Source organism: Microcaecilia unicolor, chromosome 1 (genome assembly GCF_901765095.1).
Source record: "Microcaecilia unicolor chromosome 1, aMicUni1.1, whole genome shotgun sequence".
NCBI classification, from domain to species: Eukaryota; Metazoa; Chordata; class Amphibia; order Gymnophiona; family Siphonopidae; genus Microcaecilia; species Microcaecilia unicolor.
The window spans coordinates 63,958,605-63,975,567 of NC_044031.1; the positions used below are offsets into that span (position 1 = coordinate 63,958,605).

The 16,963-nt window shown below is 40.6% G+C and overlaps 1 protein-coding gene across 3 annotated transcripts in view; it reads left to right on the forward strand.

Moving 5' to 3' along the window:
- The window catches only part of MYD88 (MYD88 innate immune signal transduction adaptor), a 55,060-nt gene that overhangs the window by 9,409 nt on the left and 28,688 nt on the right, over positions 1-16,963 (forward strand). For 2 of the 3 annotated variants that reach the window (XM_030197984.1, XM_030197991.1), the window contains exon 2: positions 11,445-11,988. In XM_030197984.1, coding sequence (XP_030053844.1) covers positions 11,652-11,988 — 337 coding nt within the window. In that variant the 5' untranslated portion in view covers positions 11,445-11,651. Of the gene's footprint in view, positions 1-10,803; positions 10,851-11,444; positions 11,989-16,963 lie in introns of those variants that run through there. The other variant, XM_030198001.1, reaches the window with a different exon arrangement.

Genomic DNA, 16,963 nt, shown 5'->3' on the forward strand with positions numbered 1-16,963 from the left:
TTAATTGCTTCATATTTTTTTAAATGTATGATTAGGTACTACTACTTAACATTTCTAGAGCGCTACTAGGGTTACGCAGCGCTGTACAAGTTAACAAAGAAGGACGGTCCCAGCTCAAAGGAGCTTACTATCTAAGGAACGAAATGTCAAGTTGGGGCAGTCTAGAGTTCCTGAGTAGAGGTGTAGTGGTTAGGTGCCAAAGGCGACATTGAAGAGGTGGGCTTTGAACAATGATTTGAAGATGGGCGGGAGGGGGCCTGGGTATGGGCTTAGGGAGTCCGTTCCACGCATGGGGTGAGGCGAGGCAGAAAGGGCGGAGCCTGGAGTTGGCGGTGGAAGGTAGGAAGGGGAAATGTTCTAAATCTGCTCTGCATCCATTATTTGGGGTGTTTATGTGGATGTTGCTTATCTGCTCACAGAACTGCAGGTGCAGGGTTCTTATTGGGGGTTCTGTTATATTCTGTGTAATTTGTGGTTATGATAGTCCCCAAATCTCACTCCCATATAATGGAATTGAATGAATGTTACTAATAAAACTCTAGTTTTAAATTTGAGGATTGTATCTATTCAAGGGTTTCTTTGTTGCATAAAGGACTCTTAAGGCTTTATCTTGTAGACAGTAATTCTCAAATTCTTAGTGTCAGGCCAAGAAGGTATGTATGTTCTAAAGCAGGGGTGTCCAACTTTGGTCCTCACAAGGTTGAGTTTTCAGGATTTTCCTATTAAATATGCATGGAATCTATTTGCATACAACAAAGGCAGTGCATGCAAACAGATCTCATGGAGATTCATTGGGGACATCCTGGATTGCAGCCCTCGAGGACTGAGGTTTGACAACCTTGTTCTAAAGTGTGCATTACTTGTTTGTTTAGGACAAATTTGAAATATGTTGGAGATTTAGTTGGATGATCTATGACTTGCAGTAAGCGTGCCTGTAAAAAAGGGCTTTTTTTAAATTTTTTAAATGTTGCCGAAAATGGATGTGTGCCAAAGTAAAATTGGCATGTGCCATTTGGGTCTGAGACCTTACCGCCAGCCATTGACTTAGCGGTAAGGTCTCATGCAGTAACCGTGCAGTAATCATCTACATGCGTAGAATGACGATTACCACCCAGTTTCTAACACACAACAGAAAATAAAAATTATTTTCCGGCGCATGTAGCGGACGCATGTCAAAAATGAAATTACCGCAAAGGCCGCATGGTAGTTGGGTGGTAACACCAAATTGATGCGTGTTGGGCACACGTAGGCGCCTAGGCAGCTTAGTAAAAGGGTCCCTATATAAACCTCTTTCATTAAAAAAAAACTGTTACCTTAAAGCTTGGCTCAGTGCCAGTGAGGCATGCCGCCTGCTGCCATGAAAGAGACCTGGATTTGATTCCTAGACCTGGCTCCTGTTCTCTAGGTCAGAGCTGTTGAGGAATCAATCATAACCTACGGGAGGATGGGGGTGTCTTCCATTAAAAAAAATAAGAACATAAAAACTGTCCTACTGGGTCATACCAAGTAGCCAAAAAATAGCAATATTTCATGCTACTTAATCACTAGGGATAAGCAATGGCTCCCCAGGTCTACCTTAATAATGGTTTATGGATTTTTCCTCTAGGAATTTGTCCAAAACATTTAAGCCTTACTACATTAACTGCTTTTACCACTTGCTCCAGCTATGAATTACAGAGCTTAACTACAGACTGAATGAAAAAAAATATTTTCTCGTATTTGTTTTAAATGTTCTACTGTTTAACTTCATGTAGTGCCCTCTAGTCCTTGTAATTTATAAAAGAATAATCATAGCTGTGATTGTTCAACTGTGGCACCACATAACATATATAAGACTTGAATAATGAGCGTGCATATCGGGTTCCGGAACCACCCGTGCACTTTCACTGTGATATGACTAGACAGATGAAGGATAAGGAGGAAGTTTTATAAGATGTGGAAATGACCAGGCCACTTTAACCTTGTACAGGCCAGTTCTGATGGAACCACGAGCTTATAAAATTGCAAAAAAATAAAGGGGGGGGGGGGGAATAAAGTTACTGATTTATATAATCAACTGTGCTAAGACTGTAACAAATACCACTTTCATCTTTAAATATCCACCTGATCTACATTTTTTACCTTCACACCAACACAAATACCTCAGAAGTAGAAATAATGGGATCACATTACTTATTATATTTTTTAAACATATAAATAACAATTAAAAAAAAAAAACATCAAGGTGAAGAGTTAAATACTAACAGATTCAGGGCCTTGTTTACTAAGGTGCGCTAGCATTTTTAGCGCATGCTAACCATGTAGACGCCCATAGGAATATTATAGGTATCTGTATGGTTAGCATGTGCTAAAAATGCTAATGTGCCTCTAGTGCAGCTTAGTAAACAGGGCCCTTAGAATTGTATAAAATATAAAAATACTGGGCAGAAAAGGCCCGTTTCGCAAAAAAATGAAACGGGCGCTAGCAAGGCTATCATGTAATGGCGGTTATGTTTTTAAGTGTAGCACAATTCTCCACTTGCTTCCCATCCCATCCATATCCACCGATTCTCGCAATTGTCCCCTCGCCTCCCATCCATATCCAGCGATTCGCTTGTGCCTTGCCCTCCCATCCATGTGCAGCAATTCTCCTGTGTCCTGCCCTCCCATCCATGTTCAGCGATTGATGTACAGTACGTTGGAGTGTCCCTCTGCCCTCCCCTCTGTGTCCAGCGATTCTCCTCTGCCCTCCCCTCCCCGTCCTGCGATTTTTGCCTCCCCTCCCTGTCCAGTGATTCTCCTTTTCCCTGCCCTCCCCTCCGTGTCCTGTGATTTTGGCCTCCCCTCCATTTCCAGTGATTCTCCTCTGCCCTTCCCTCCGTGTCCCGCGATTTTGGCCTCCCCTCCATGTCCAGTGATTGTCCTCTCCCCTCCCCTCTGTGTCCCGCGATTGTCCCCTCGTCCCCCATGCCATCGATATCCAGTGATTTGCTTCTGCCCTCCCATCCCATCCGTGTCCCGCGATTGTCCCCTCACCTCCCATCCCATCGATATCCATCGATTTGCTTCTGCCCTCCCATCCCATCCGTGTCCTGCGATTGTCCCCTCCCCTCCATGGCCAGTGACTCTGTCCTTCCTGCCTGTAAGCCGTCCATCTTACCTCAGGTCGGAGCAGCGGCAGGCAGGCTGGGCTCGCATCACCTCCAGTGTTCTCTTGCCTTCCTTCTCAGTGTCCCGTCCTCCTCTGACGTCATTTCGTCTTTACGCGAGGGAGGGACAGTTAGAGGGAAGGGAATGCTGCAGGCAAGCCGACGTCAGCATGTTACGAACCCAAACAGCTAGAGAACCTTGAGGTACAAATTATTATATAGATGAGAATAGAAGAAAATATGTGCTGTGGGATATATGTATTTTACTATGTCACACAATTTTCTCCCCCAACCTTGTGTGACATAGTAAAATACATATATCCCACACACTGTTTAATACATTACTTGAACCTACAACATACAATGAAATCTCTCTATCAACACCCTAAACCATTGGTTCTCAAACCTTGTCCTGGAGGCACCCCAGCCAGTCAGGTTATCCACAGTGAATATTCATGAGAGAGATTGGCATGCACTGCCTCCACTGCATGCAAATCTCTCTCATGAATATTCATTGTGGATATCCTGAAAACCCTGACTGGCTGGGGTGCCTGCAGGACCAGATTTTGGAAGCACTGCCCTAAACATTCAAGGACTGACATTCTTAGTCTTTACAGACAACAGCAGAGACCCCGACTACATCATTACTATAACAAACCATGATATGGTCATATACAGGAAAATCTTGTTAAGCAATCACTCACTGCCTTTGAACAGCTGTTAATTCCAGCCATAAAGGAGAGAAAAACAGAGAAGAATCTCTGGGTAACAATCAAGTAGAGAGCATTTATTTCACTATTTAAAAGGGAACACCCATTTTTGTGTTAATTTGTTCATCCATACACATCCTATATAATAAAACGCACCTCCAGCATTCTGAAGCTGACTGCATGGCTGAGGCATTCCTGCTCTCTGCATCCATCTCCTGAATTGACATCACGTACTTCCGGGTTCGTCACAAGCAGAAGTGACCAACCACACAAGGTTTCTCGGCTTTAGAATGTTGGAGGTGCATTCTATTAAATAGGATTGGTCAGCTCCTTGAAGCACAGCCAGAGCTCAGCATCCTGCACAGTAACGCTCAGACACCAGAGAGAGAGAGAGAGGGGGGGGGGGGGCTGACACCAGAGGGGAGGGGGGGGGGGAGGTATCACTGTCACACACACTCTCACAGTCAGTGTCTTTCTCTCACTCTCACACACTGTCTCTCACACACTCTGTCTCACACTGTATCACATTCACTCTATGTGTCACACAGTCACTCACACATTCTCTTGGTCTCATACACTGTCTCACTGAGAGTCTGTGTCTCACACACACTCTCTCGCACACACTGTATTTGTGTGAAACACACTCTCTCACACTGTCTCTCACATACGCACTTGCACACACACTCATTCTCACACACACACTCTCTCACACAGGCACACTCACACCCAGACTCACTCTCTCTCTCTCACACACACACACACACACTTGCACATTCCCTCTCTCTCACACACAGTCACTCTCACATACACTCTCTCAAATACACACACTCCGAGGAAAACCTTGCTAGCGCCCGTTTCATTTGTGTCAGAAACGGGCCTTTTTTACTAGTGATTTAATACATTTAAACAAAACTGGCAAATGGAGCAATGTTTTTTCTAATTGTTAAGATTTTTTCCTTTATACTTAAACTCCAATATATAAAGCTGTAAAAAAAAAAAAAAAAATCAAAATATTTACTGCAGATGCCACAGAGCATCTGTGTCCTCTATATTACCCCCAAAGTTTTAGAAATATCCAATCCAAAACTGCTACCTTCCAAACAAAAGGCAAAGCTATCCTAACGGGTAAACACAGACACAGGGCCGGTATTATACTTACTAGGATCCAGAGCAGAAATCTGGGAAGTGACCCAGAGGCCCATTGGCAAGTTGTGCCTTCTTCAGTTTCAAGCAAGCTTTGGACCCCTGTGGCCTGGGGACCCATGGCAACTGTCCTCTTGTACTCCTATGGCATTAGCCTAAGATTTTATGACCAACATGAAGATATCACACAAGATAACACACACAAGAAATTAAATCTGAGGAGTAGCCTAATGGTTAATGCATTGGTCTTAAGAACCAGGGCAACCGGGTTCAATTCCCACTACAGCTCCTTGTGACTCTGGGCAAGTCACTTAAACTTCCGTTGTCCCACATACAAAATAAGTATCTGTATATAATATGTAAACTGCTTTTACTGTAACCACAGAACGATGTTAAATCAAATCCTACCCTTTTTCCCTTTTTCTAGCAAACACCACCAGCAGACTCTATAACAATATAGAAAATCAAAGAATGCCTCCAGACACTTAAACCAGAAAAGCATGTGGCCCTGACAGAATACTAAATGAAATGTTCAAATAGGGTAGTTTACAAATCCAGGAAGCACTAATAAAACGACTTAACTTAAGTACATAAGTAATGCCACACTGGGAAAAGACCAAGGGTCCATCGAGCCCAGCATTCTGTCCACGACAGCGGCCAATCCAGGCCAAGGGCACCTGGCGGACTTCCCAAACGTACAAACATTCTATACATGTTATTCCTGGGATTGATTCTACTTTCTGGCCACTTCCCCAGCACTTGGGCAGAGGAGCTAATTACACCAAACTGTACAACAGGGGGGTACCACTAACCCAAATAATTAATTACAGATGGATCTTTCAACAGTACCACTAGCAAATTGTGCTGGAAAGTGTTCTTATGAATAATAAAATGACTAATGAACAGCAAAAATCTGGAAAGAAGTCAGACTGGGTTCCTTTCAAAGCACTGAACCAATAACTGTATCTTTTGCTTACAAATGTTGATAGATGACAGTATATATAAGTGATATGTCACGAAAGAGAGCAATACTACCAAGTAATCAAAAATAGGAAAAAGCTCCCATAATAACAGTGGCACAGAAAAAAGTACTTGAATCTATCCCACTAAAGATTCTGTGGAGTGTGTTCTAATTTTGAAAATACAACAAGGGAAAAGCCTTAGAATTCCCCAACCTCCAGCCTATATATATATATATATATATATATATATATACAAGGCTTCACATTGAGAGCCGTAGTGCTCTTCTAACATCGGAGGGGGTTATCATCACAGACAGAAAAACCCTTGTGTTTCAAAAGGAAAAGGATACTAAAAGAATCCACAGAATCCAAAAAAAAAAAGGGGGGGGGGATCCATATGAAAAGAACTAATTAACAAGTTGAACTTAACTTTTAAGCATGCAGGTATAGATAACGAAGTGTCATGGGTTCCAAACACACTGACTCAGGCCTCAGTTTCGCAAAAAATCGCTGTATCAAGGCGTGTATTTACCACAAATTTAGACACAGGTCTGTTTCCTGCTTGTTAGTCACTGTTGTTATGAGAGTATATATAAGTAAAACATCAAAGCATTTCAGTAACAGGGTGAGGGTGGGTTAGGTGAGGGACAGGGAGATACGCATGGTGATAAGAGGGTGAAACCCAGTAGAATTTTATGGTTTATAATGGGCTAGAATCCCCAGTTCTTTAAGTCCTGACTGCTGGGTGTCAAAATATTTAATCCTTCTTACTTCAAAAGTCTTACGTTCCTGAATTGTTTTAAAGTTCCCTTTTAGTATTCTTACCATAAAATCATTGGTACAGTGTTCTGGTTTTGTAAATTGCTGCCCCACATCACAGCCAAGCCACCGTATCTGCTCTGACCCAGGGGACAGAGATATACACCTCAAAATCCTGACTGCATCCTTCAAACAAAAAGGCTACAACCCCAAAATAATCTCCAAGAATATTGCCTCCTCCCTTAGAACACCCAGGGAAAATCTGCTACAGTACAAGGAAAAGAAAGCCACAGATAGAATCTCCCATGTAGTGACATACAGCCCAGAGCTGGAAAAATTAAGAAAAATCATAAAAGATCTACAGCCACTACTCCAGGAGGATGAATTACTGAAAGAGATATTCCCATCCCCACCTGTGCTAGCCTTCCGACAGCCACCCAACTTAAAACACAAGCTAGTGAGAAGCAAGCTCCAGATAGAGACTCAAAAAGAAGAGAGTGGAACACATCCTTGCAATATATCCAGCTGCAAACTATGCCAAAACATTTCACAGGACCCCACGGCCATTCACAAAGGAAAAATATTCAGCATTAAGGAATCCTTCACATGCTCATCTTCCAATGTAGTATATGTCATCCAATGTAAAAAATGTGACGAAGGGTGCTATATTGGAGAAACAAGTCAGATAATAAAGAAGAGATTTAATTTGTATAGACATATGAAATATTCCAGTACCAACCAGGATGTCACCTCTGTGGGGCAGCACTTTACAAAACCAGAACACTGTACCAAAGATTTTATGGTGAGCATGCTAAAAGGGAACTTTAAAACATAAGACCTTTGAAGTCAGAATGATTAAATATTTTGACACCCACCAGTCAGGACTTAACAAAGATCTGGGTTTTCTAGCCCATTATAAACCATAAAATTCTACTGGTTTGTCACCCTCTTATCACCATGCGTATCTCCCTATCCCTCATCTACCCGGCCCTTCTTCCCTCACCTAACCCACCCTCATCCTGTTACTGAAATGCTTTGATGTTTCACTTACATATACTGTCATCTATGAACATTTGCTTATTTCTGATCTGACGAAGGGCTACCTTTGAAAACTAATCAAAAATTGTATTGTTAGTCCAATAAAAAAAAGGTGGTATCTTATTTTCTTTTCCATGTTTTATTTTATTCTATTTCTACTGATTACCTTTAAAAGTGGACTAACACAGCTACCACATCTCTTAGAAACATAGAAAGCACACTCCCTCAGGGAGAATACATGCATGTTTTACTGACTTTATAAAAACCTTTGATTTCATATGGCACCCTCACCTCAAACAACTATGGATGAATTCACCATCCAATGTCTAAAGCTATCTACATGATTTTTAGCCTTATAAGACTGAAAGAAATATATAGCCTGAGTGCTCCCCCCCACCCCAATTTCAATATCCTACATCTATCCATAATACTGAAAAGATCCTCAGCTCCAAGACTACAATAAAATGATACAGATATCAAGCATCTATGCAGCTGATCTGGCCATTCTATTTCCTACCCCAGAAGAGAACCTAAACCTAAACTACTCGTAAATATAGCTTTAGATTCAGGACAAAAAGATATGCATATAAGCATAAAATAATAAAATTACCATATATTATAATGTTTTGGGGTTTTTTTTATTTGAAGCTGGAGTCAGTTGGTATTTTTACTGACTTCACCCAAAATTACTTCCAACTCCCAAGTCCACAGACCTGACAATAAAGCACTCAGCTCGTTGGTGTCAGGAGTTAAAGTTCTCATGCAGATCAATGCTGCAGAACAGCAATCTGAAGCATGCAATGTTTGGAAATGTATACCGCCCCCTCCCCTCCCTGAATCTAAAGCTATATTTACGAGTAGTTTAGATAAGAACAAAAAATTTAAAGCCTAATATTGTATGTTGTTGGAGTCAGACAATAGAAAAATAGAGGAGTCAGAGTTGAAGGTTTGGTTTACTGATTCTACAGCCCTGTTTATTTTTGGGTGAACTTAAGCCTCCCCCCCCCCCCCCCCCCACACACACACATTTTGCAAGAATAAAGATTTAATCTTCAAGGGAGTTGACCTAAATAAAACTGCACTACAGAGAGAAACCCAGACCACTGGTGGGGCTAGTGACAGGAGAAGTAAAATCATACAATCGTGAGTCAACTTCCTTGGACAAAATGTCTAGAAATATTTGTTTGTTACATTTGTATCCCACATTTTCCCACCTTTTGCAGGCTCAATGTGGCTTACATTTTACCGTTAATGGCGTTAGCCGATTCTGGTCTGAACAAATACATGGTATGAATGAATACAAAGTGATATTGTGGTATGATAGGTAATAGGGGGGAACTTAGAGGGAGAGAGGAGAGGAAGAGTCAGGTAATGTCAATTACGGTCATGGTTGTATTGTATCACAAGTGTTCAGGTATTTTATGTTGGGTCGGTGGGGTATGCTCTTCTGAACAGGTCTGTCTTTAGTGCTTTCCAGAAATTTAGGTGGTTGAGCGTAGTTTTTACTGCTTTTGGTAGTGCGTTCCATAGTTGTTCGCTTAAGTAGGAAAAGCTGGATGCATAGGTGGATTTGTATTTGAGTCCTTTACTGCTTGGGTAGTGGAGGTTTAAGTATGATCGTGTAGATTTTGTGGTGTTTCTGGTTGGTAGGTCGATGACGTCTGTCATGTATCCTAGTGCCTCGCTGTAAATAATTTTATGAATAGTCATGCAGATTTTGAAAGTGATACTTTCTTTGATTGGTAGCCAATGCAGTTTTTCTCGGAGTGGTTTGGTGCTGTCAAAACGCGTTTTTCCAAATATAAGCCTGGCTGCTGTGTTTTGGGCGGTATGAAGTTTCTTTATGATTTGATCCTTGCATCCCGCATAGATTCCATTGCAGTAGTCTGCGTGGCTTAGTACCATTGACTGTATCGGGTTACAAAATATTTCCCTCGGGAAGATTGGTTTCAGGCATTTGAGTTTTCACATTGAGAAAAACATTTTCTCTATGGTGGATTTCGCTTGGGTCTCTAGTGATAGGCTACGATCGATTGTTACTCCGAGAACTTTCAGGCTGTCTGAGATAGGGAGGGTGTGTCCTGGGGTGTTAATGTTTGTGGCTTTGTATATATTGTATTGGGAAGTGATGATGAGACAGTGTGTATTTTCTGTATTGAGTTTTTGTTGGAATGCATTTGCCCATGAGTTCATGATGTTTAGGCTGAGCTTTATTTTGTTGGAGATTTCTGCCAGATCTTGTTTGTAGGGGATGTATAATGTAACGTCATCAGCGTAGATAGCCTGGTTTCCACAGTGATGATATGTTTGTTTTTGATTTCACTTGATATGTTCTTGTGGTTAGGAAACCCTTGATCCAATTGAGAGTGCCACCACTGATTCCGAAGTATTCTAGGAGTCTTAGCAGTATGTTATGGTTAACCATGTCGAACGCACTTGACATGTCGAATTGAAGGAGGAGAATATTCTTGCCTAATGCTATTTCCTGCTTGAATTTGGTTATGAGAGTAAGTAGTACTGTTTCGGTGCTGTGTAGGGGTCGAAATCCTGATTGTGACTCATGTAGTATAGTGAATTTGTTTATGTAGTCATTGAGTTGTTTGGTCACCAGTCCTTCCATTAGTTTGACTACTAATGGGATAGATGCTACTGGGCGGTAGTTGGTAATGTTTTGGTTTTTTTCTTGGTGTCTTTTGGTATTGGGGTGAGCAGGATGTTGCCTTTTTCTTCAGTTGGCCTATTGGTAGTGGAAGGTAGTGTATGAAGGAAGCACTGACAGGATCTACATATGTATTATCATATCATACCTTATGCTATGAGTTTATCTTGTTGGGCAGACTGGATGGACCTACAGGTCTTTATCTGTCGTCATCTACTACGTTACTATGTATTGAAGTAGATATGAGGAAGGATGACAGTGGTGGTTTAATGGCAATTTGATCAGCACTTCCTTTTTCCTGTGAGGTAAGCAGAATCTTACTTTGCCCTAAAAAGTGGTATATATGCTTGCTGAAGTGGAAGAGACCTTAGTGGAGCAGTGTGTCAGCTTTGGATTCTTGCAAGATCATTCTTCGTCGATATGTTCAGAACTGGTTTTTGTTAACATTCAGGTCTGTATTTAAATGCACTAATGTTAGTCACTGGCAGTGTTGATCACAAAAATGCTTTTTATTTTTTTTTCTTTTAATCCTAAGAAAAAATATTCAGCATATATATGGATAACTTTGGCTTTTTTAAAGTGCTAAATGGCCAGAGTTATCCATTTTTTTAAAAATATGGAGTAAGCCAGGAGTAGCTTCAGAGCTATCCATTCAGCAGAGAAATTCCACCCTTGATCAGTGCCATTTTATCTTCAAATGGCTGGAAAAACATTAAAAACAAATAATCTGTTCAAAGCTTTAAACATGGGTTTTTAGTGAGCCAAATTAAATTTTTGTCTCACTGAAAATCCATGCATCTGTTATAAAGTGATCTGTTTAAAAATTAGTGGAATTAGTGGTTCATGGACTACTGAAAACTGACCTTGTTGTGTTTGAGCTGTCTCTCTCATATTGATGCTTTTACAGTAATATACTACACTATGTAACGAAAGTAAGAAGAAAGCAAATATTTTTGAATGAAATTCTTTCTTTGTTTACTGGAAGTATTTTAAATGATGCTGGGTATACTCTATTTGACCTTTCTCTACTCATTGTTTTAAAAAGGAGAATGCTGAGAGGATGGGTTGCTGCTAACTCTTACCACAACTACCTTGTTGAGGAACTCGGAGACTGGTTTTTATGACTAAAGTTATCTGGAAAAGAAGCACTTCCTGAAAGGCTTAACACAGCGGTGTACGGAAGCACACCTGAGAAGTGAGAGCGGGAAAAGTTGCTTGGGTTGCTCACGCTTTTCCCACTTGTCAGCCAGGTATGGCAGCACTTCCAGTACATTCAGACTGTGGCTCAGGCCTGAAAGACGTCGATCTAAATTCCATCCCACTTGTTGCCTTGAACTTCAGTGTCAGGAACAAGTTGTCCATGTACCTGAACCCAAGAACCATGGTAGCTCCAGACTGGACTACTCTAGCAGAAGCAATGGGATACGAGTACCTAGAAATCAAGAATTTTGAGGGCTTTCCAAACCCGACGGCAAAGCTGCTGGAGGACTGGCAAGGAAAGTGCTATCGAGCCACTGTGGGAGGTCTCGTGGACTTGTTGATGAAAATTGAGAGGAACGATATTCTGACAGACCTGTCGCAGATGATAGGTATGTTGATGACCTAGTTTGGATTCAGCCTAGATTTGTCTAGTTTTCTGCAACCACTAGGGATGCCTTCAGCAGGTTTTGAGCTACATCCTGCTCACAGCTTGGCTGACAAGAAAGGGACCAGGTTGCCATGCTGCATGTAGAGAGTGCATGCAGTGGCTTACACCCTGCTACAGTTCCTCTCAAACCTGTGCCCTGCATTTACTTGTAGCCCTACATTCCTTCCCTAACAGCTACAAAATGATTTTTCTGTTAGGTTCAGAACTTTTTAACAGATGAAGATTTTCTTAAATTATAAAAACAAAAGATCTCATCAGTTGCCCCTGCTCTTGAGAGCTTTAGGGCTACAGTCACTCATGTGCGCTCACACATCAGTATATATATATATATATATATATATATATATATATATATATATTTTTTTTTTTTTTTTTTTTCCTATAGATCTCATTTTATGCAGTGGGAGGCTAGTTATTAATAAGGTGCATTAACAGCATTGGCGCTGATAATTCGGTAGTAAACATTGGTAATTCTAGCCCTTAGTCCAAGCAAAGATTCAGTGAGGTGCACATAAAATTTTGAGAGAAGTTGATACATGAAAGCCAAGGAACATCTTATTTATACTGTTAACCCAGAATGTAATTAAAATACAGTACAAATCTCTGGAGCAAATCTGTAACACTTTCTCAACTGTGCATACAGAAACATTTTGTACAATGGGAGGTGTAATGTGAGTGTACCTGTGAAGAAGGCCACAGGGCTTTTAGTGAAACTGTGTTGTACTGAGCAATCCAAAAATCTGTTTGTTTTACTACTATCTGGGAAGCTAGTAGTCAAGTCACCACTTTTCCTACAGATGATCTGCAGGCAACATATATTTAAAGAGAGAAAAAAAATGCTTCCTTTCCAGCTGTGAAAGGGTTTGTCGGAATTCCTGGCTACGGGCCAGGGAGCTGTTGGCTTCATGGTGCATATTTTCTTACCTCTTTCTCTGTGCTGTGGAAAAAGTTTTTACCGTGCCTAGCAGTGCATTCTAGAATTTCAGCAGGCAAATAGATTTTTCTAACAGTGGGACAGATGTCCACCTGTATAATCAATATTTATTTTATTTATTAGGATTTATTTACCACCTTTTTGGCAAAGCGGTGTACAGTAAGAATAAATCAAACATAAGCAATAGACAATTACAGCAGTAAAAATATTCAAATAATACAAAGTATGGCATATTATACTACTTACAATGTCAACACAGTACGTAATAGAACATTTTAATTGACAATGTAGGGTATAAGCAAAGATGGAACATATGGACAGGTAAGAGGTTAAGAGGAGTTAGAAAGTAAGGTTGACTAATTTAAAGAAAATAATAATGGGGTCAATATTCAGGTGGCAAGCAGTCAGTGTTTTGCTGACTACCGCCAGTGTTCTTCCTGGATATTCAGTGCTGGCCCGTGTCCGGATTTCGGCATTGAATATCTTGTTTACTCGGTGCTGGCTAACACATGGCCGCTTTGTTCAATATATCAGAATGCTAAGCATTCTGTGTTTTATGTGGTCCCATTTATGCAATTAGCCTGGTCGGTTAAGTACTGAATGTTGGCACTTAACCGGCCAAGTGCTGACTCTGGCCTCTGAACACCCCCAAAATAGCTGGTGTTCACTTAGGCGCTAACAGCTAATTTTCAGTGGCGATAACTGGTTTAACTGCCACTGAAAATTAGTAGATAGCCCTGAACAAGATAACTCCTGAAAAAGAAGGGAGAAACAAGTGAAATGGATCTGTAGTTCTATTAAAACTATTAGCTGTAGGAAATGGAAAAAAAAATAAGAATATAAACCGGAACGAGGCAGCAAACATTTTAAATATTATATAAACCAATTTAAACAGACCACGAGCATGAAATGGAAGCCAGTGAAGGGAAACAAAAGCAGTAGAAGCACTGCCCGATCTTTTTAAGTCTCAATCTAAGTTTGGCTGCTGTGTTTTGCAAAATTTGTAACTTTGAACAAAGTTTAGCTTTAAAAGGTATAAAATATTACAGTAATCAAAATGAGATAATGTAATAGCTTGGACCAAAACAGTAAAGTGCCAATCATGAAAAAAGTGATGAATTCGACGTAACTGTTAAAGTTTAAAGAATACAACTTGTGTAGTATGATTTACCTGAGACTCAAAAGAAAGAGTAGTGTCCAAAATAACACCAAAAACCTTTGAAGTTCTTTCAACCTTTACAGAAAGACAGTCAGATATAATTTATAGAATATGGAACAGATTCTATCTAACCAAAGTAATTTAGGGCCCTGTTTACTAAGGTGCATTAACATTTTTAACGCACGCTAACACTAGATACACCCATAGGAATATGGGAATGGGACTTGATATACTGCCTTTCTGTGGTTTTTGCAGCTACATTCATAGCGGTTTACATAGTATATACAGGTACTTATTTGTACCTGGGGCAAAGGAGGGTTAAGTGACTGACTTGCCCAGAGTCACAAGGAGCTGCAGTGGGTATTGAACCCAGTTCCCCACGATCAGTCTATTGCACTAACCACTAGGCCTACTCCTCCACTCATGGTTGTCTCTAGCATTAGCGCACATTAAAAATGTTAGTGCACCTACAGCGCAGCTTAGTAAACAGGGCCCTTAGTCTTATCTGTGTTCAGTTTAAATCCATGGATAAGGCTATAATAATTAACTTAACAGATACAGAATAAAACTTCAGATAAAATATTATTATTCAGAACATTCTCAACTGGAATTAACAGTAGCATATCATATGCATAAGAGTAATATTTCACACCTAAAGAAGAAAAGCTAAAATCCATCAATGTCATGTAAACATTAAGCAGAACAGGTGACAGTGGAGAGCCTGAGGGACTCCACATGATGAGTGCCAAGATTTAACTGGTCAGTGGCTGTTTCTGGCCAGTTAAATTGTTTTGAGTATTGACCAGGATATTACTTACTGAATAGAAACAGCCAATCAACTCACTGAACAGTGACATTGTGCTTTGGAAAACTGAACTGTATTTCATATAGGAGTATTTTTGGTTTTAATTGCTTGCAGCCAGAAGTGAAAGGGTTAATATGTCTAGCTGGTGTAGTGTTTTTTGAGAAGTGGCATTGCTCATTTGTATAGTGCAGTGTCATTGACCTCATGGGCTGACTTGTGACAAAAGACACAGTGAAAGAGACGGGGATCTTTATCTCATTCAAGTTCTCCTTTTCATCCTTTTTAAGATAAAAAAAGAAAAAGCGTGTGTTTTTTTTTTTATTTTTTTAAATAACAGTAGTTCAAATGATGGTTCATTTTCTCCTTTACTGTTCTGGTCTTAAAGTTTCCAGTAAACTGTTTCACTGTGCAAGAGGAAGTTTCTCTGTTGCACAAGCACCGCCAGAAAAGCAGAATGTATTTGTTTTACCATCAGGAAGTGGAATTGGGCCACATGACGTAAAACCTGTTGCCAAGAAGGATCAGCAATATGTTTCAGGACTTTTTTTGTTGTTGTAATTTTGTAGTGGTTAACAAAACCATTACGAATGAAATACAAAACTCCATCCTTCCTCTGCAGGAGAGCATGTGTGTTTACAGTCAGAACGCTGTTCAGAACCAGGTGCTTAGTTGGTGCCTGAGAGCCTTCTTTTAGTGGCCGTACGCTGTCTTAAAAAGCATACCAGTGGTCTGATACACATAAAAATGAAATGTAACGACAAAGAAAGGAGCTATTTAACTTCCCAAGTTCTCTGCTAAGTATTCTTTTTATTGTATAACATTTTCAGAACATACATAAACCATCTTTCCTGGTGCCTTATGTTATTTGCACTTGATATATACTCCCTTTAAGGAAAACAGATGAGTGGTTTGCAATAAAATCAAAAGCAGAAAGGAACATCATGTAATCAACAGGAAAGCAAAGAAAAGAAAAAGACAAAACAAAATAGAATAAGGGGGAGGGAGCAAAACAGGGGACATGTTATAGGCTGAAATATAGTCCTAGGGTAAGGCCACAACACCAGGGCACCCTTTAAAGGCTAGCATTAATACATGAGTTTTGAGGGCTGATATAAATTTCTTGTAAGAGGACTCGGCGTGAAAAACAGGTAGTGTATTCCATGGGTCAGGGCCAAATAAAAGAATGCAAATTGTGTAGTGGATTTGACATGTGAAGGAATGGACAGGCTTTTTTTTATTTTTTTTTTTAATCTCTGGAGTGGAGGGCACAAGAGAGGATGTATGGTAGGGTTGAACCCAGAGAAAACTGTGCCAAGCTGGATCACAGACACTTTTATCCTATTCTGGTTCCCATCCTGTTTTTATTTAAATCTGTTTATTAAAAGTTGTAACACAAACAATACAACACAGAAGAAAATCCAGTACCAATCCATAGACTCCCACCTTGTTTGTTTCTTGGGTGTAATTCTTAACTCTGAACTTTATTTTAATGAATCTGAAAAGTTCTGCAAATCTGGATTTTTAGCATGATTCGAACTCTGCTCGTTTCACAGTCTTCACACGTTGATTCAATCTTCTGACTTGACTATTGTAATTCTGTTTCCATTACATCCCACAGATCAATCCAGCGATGAGTGGGTTATGTCCCTCTACCAGCAGGTGGAGATAGAGAACACAGCTCTGCCATAAAGGATACTGTGCAACATCCTTGTTTTCAGTATTCTTTCTAGCTCAGCATGTGGATGGACATCTGCTGTGCACCTCTCTGGATGGTCCTTGCTCCTAACCTGTTCCCTCAGGTTTAGTTGAACTAGGGGCATTCGCTGGGCTGGGCTGCTCTGGGGTACACCTGGTGGTGCCAGGCCCCTTCCTTGACTCCCTTGCCTTTCAGCAGGCCCATGCTCTGGTTTTGCTCTCTTGGTCTTCTGCCTCTGCAAAAATAAAAGAGCATTTGTGGAAGATGGGCCGGCACAGTTCTGCACACTGCGGGGAGCAGGGGTACCTTGATATCCGTTGCT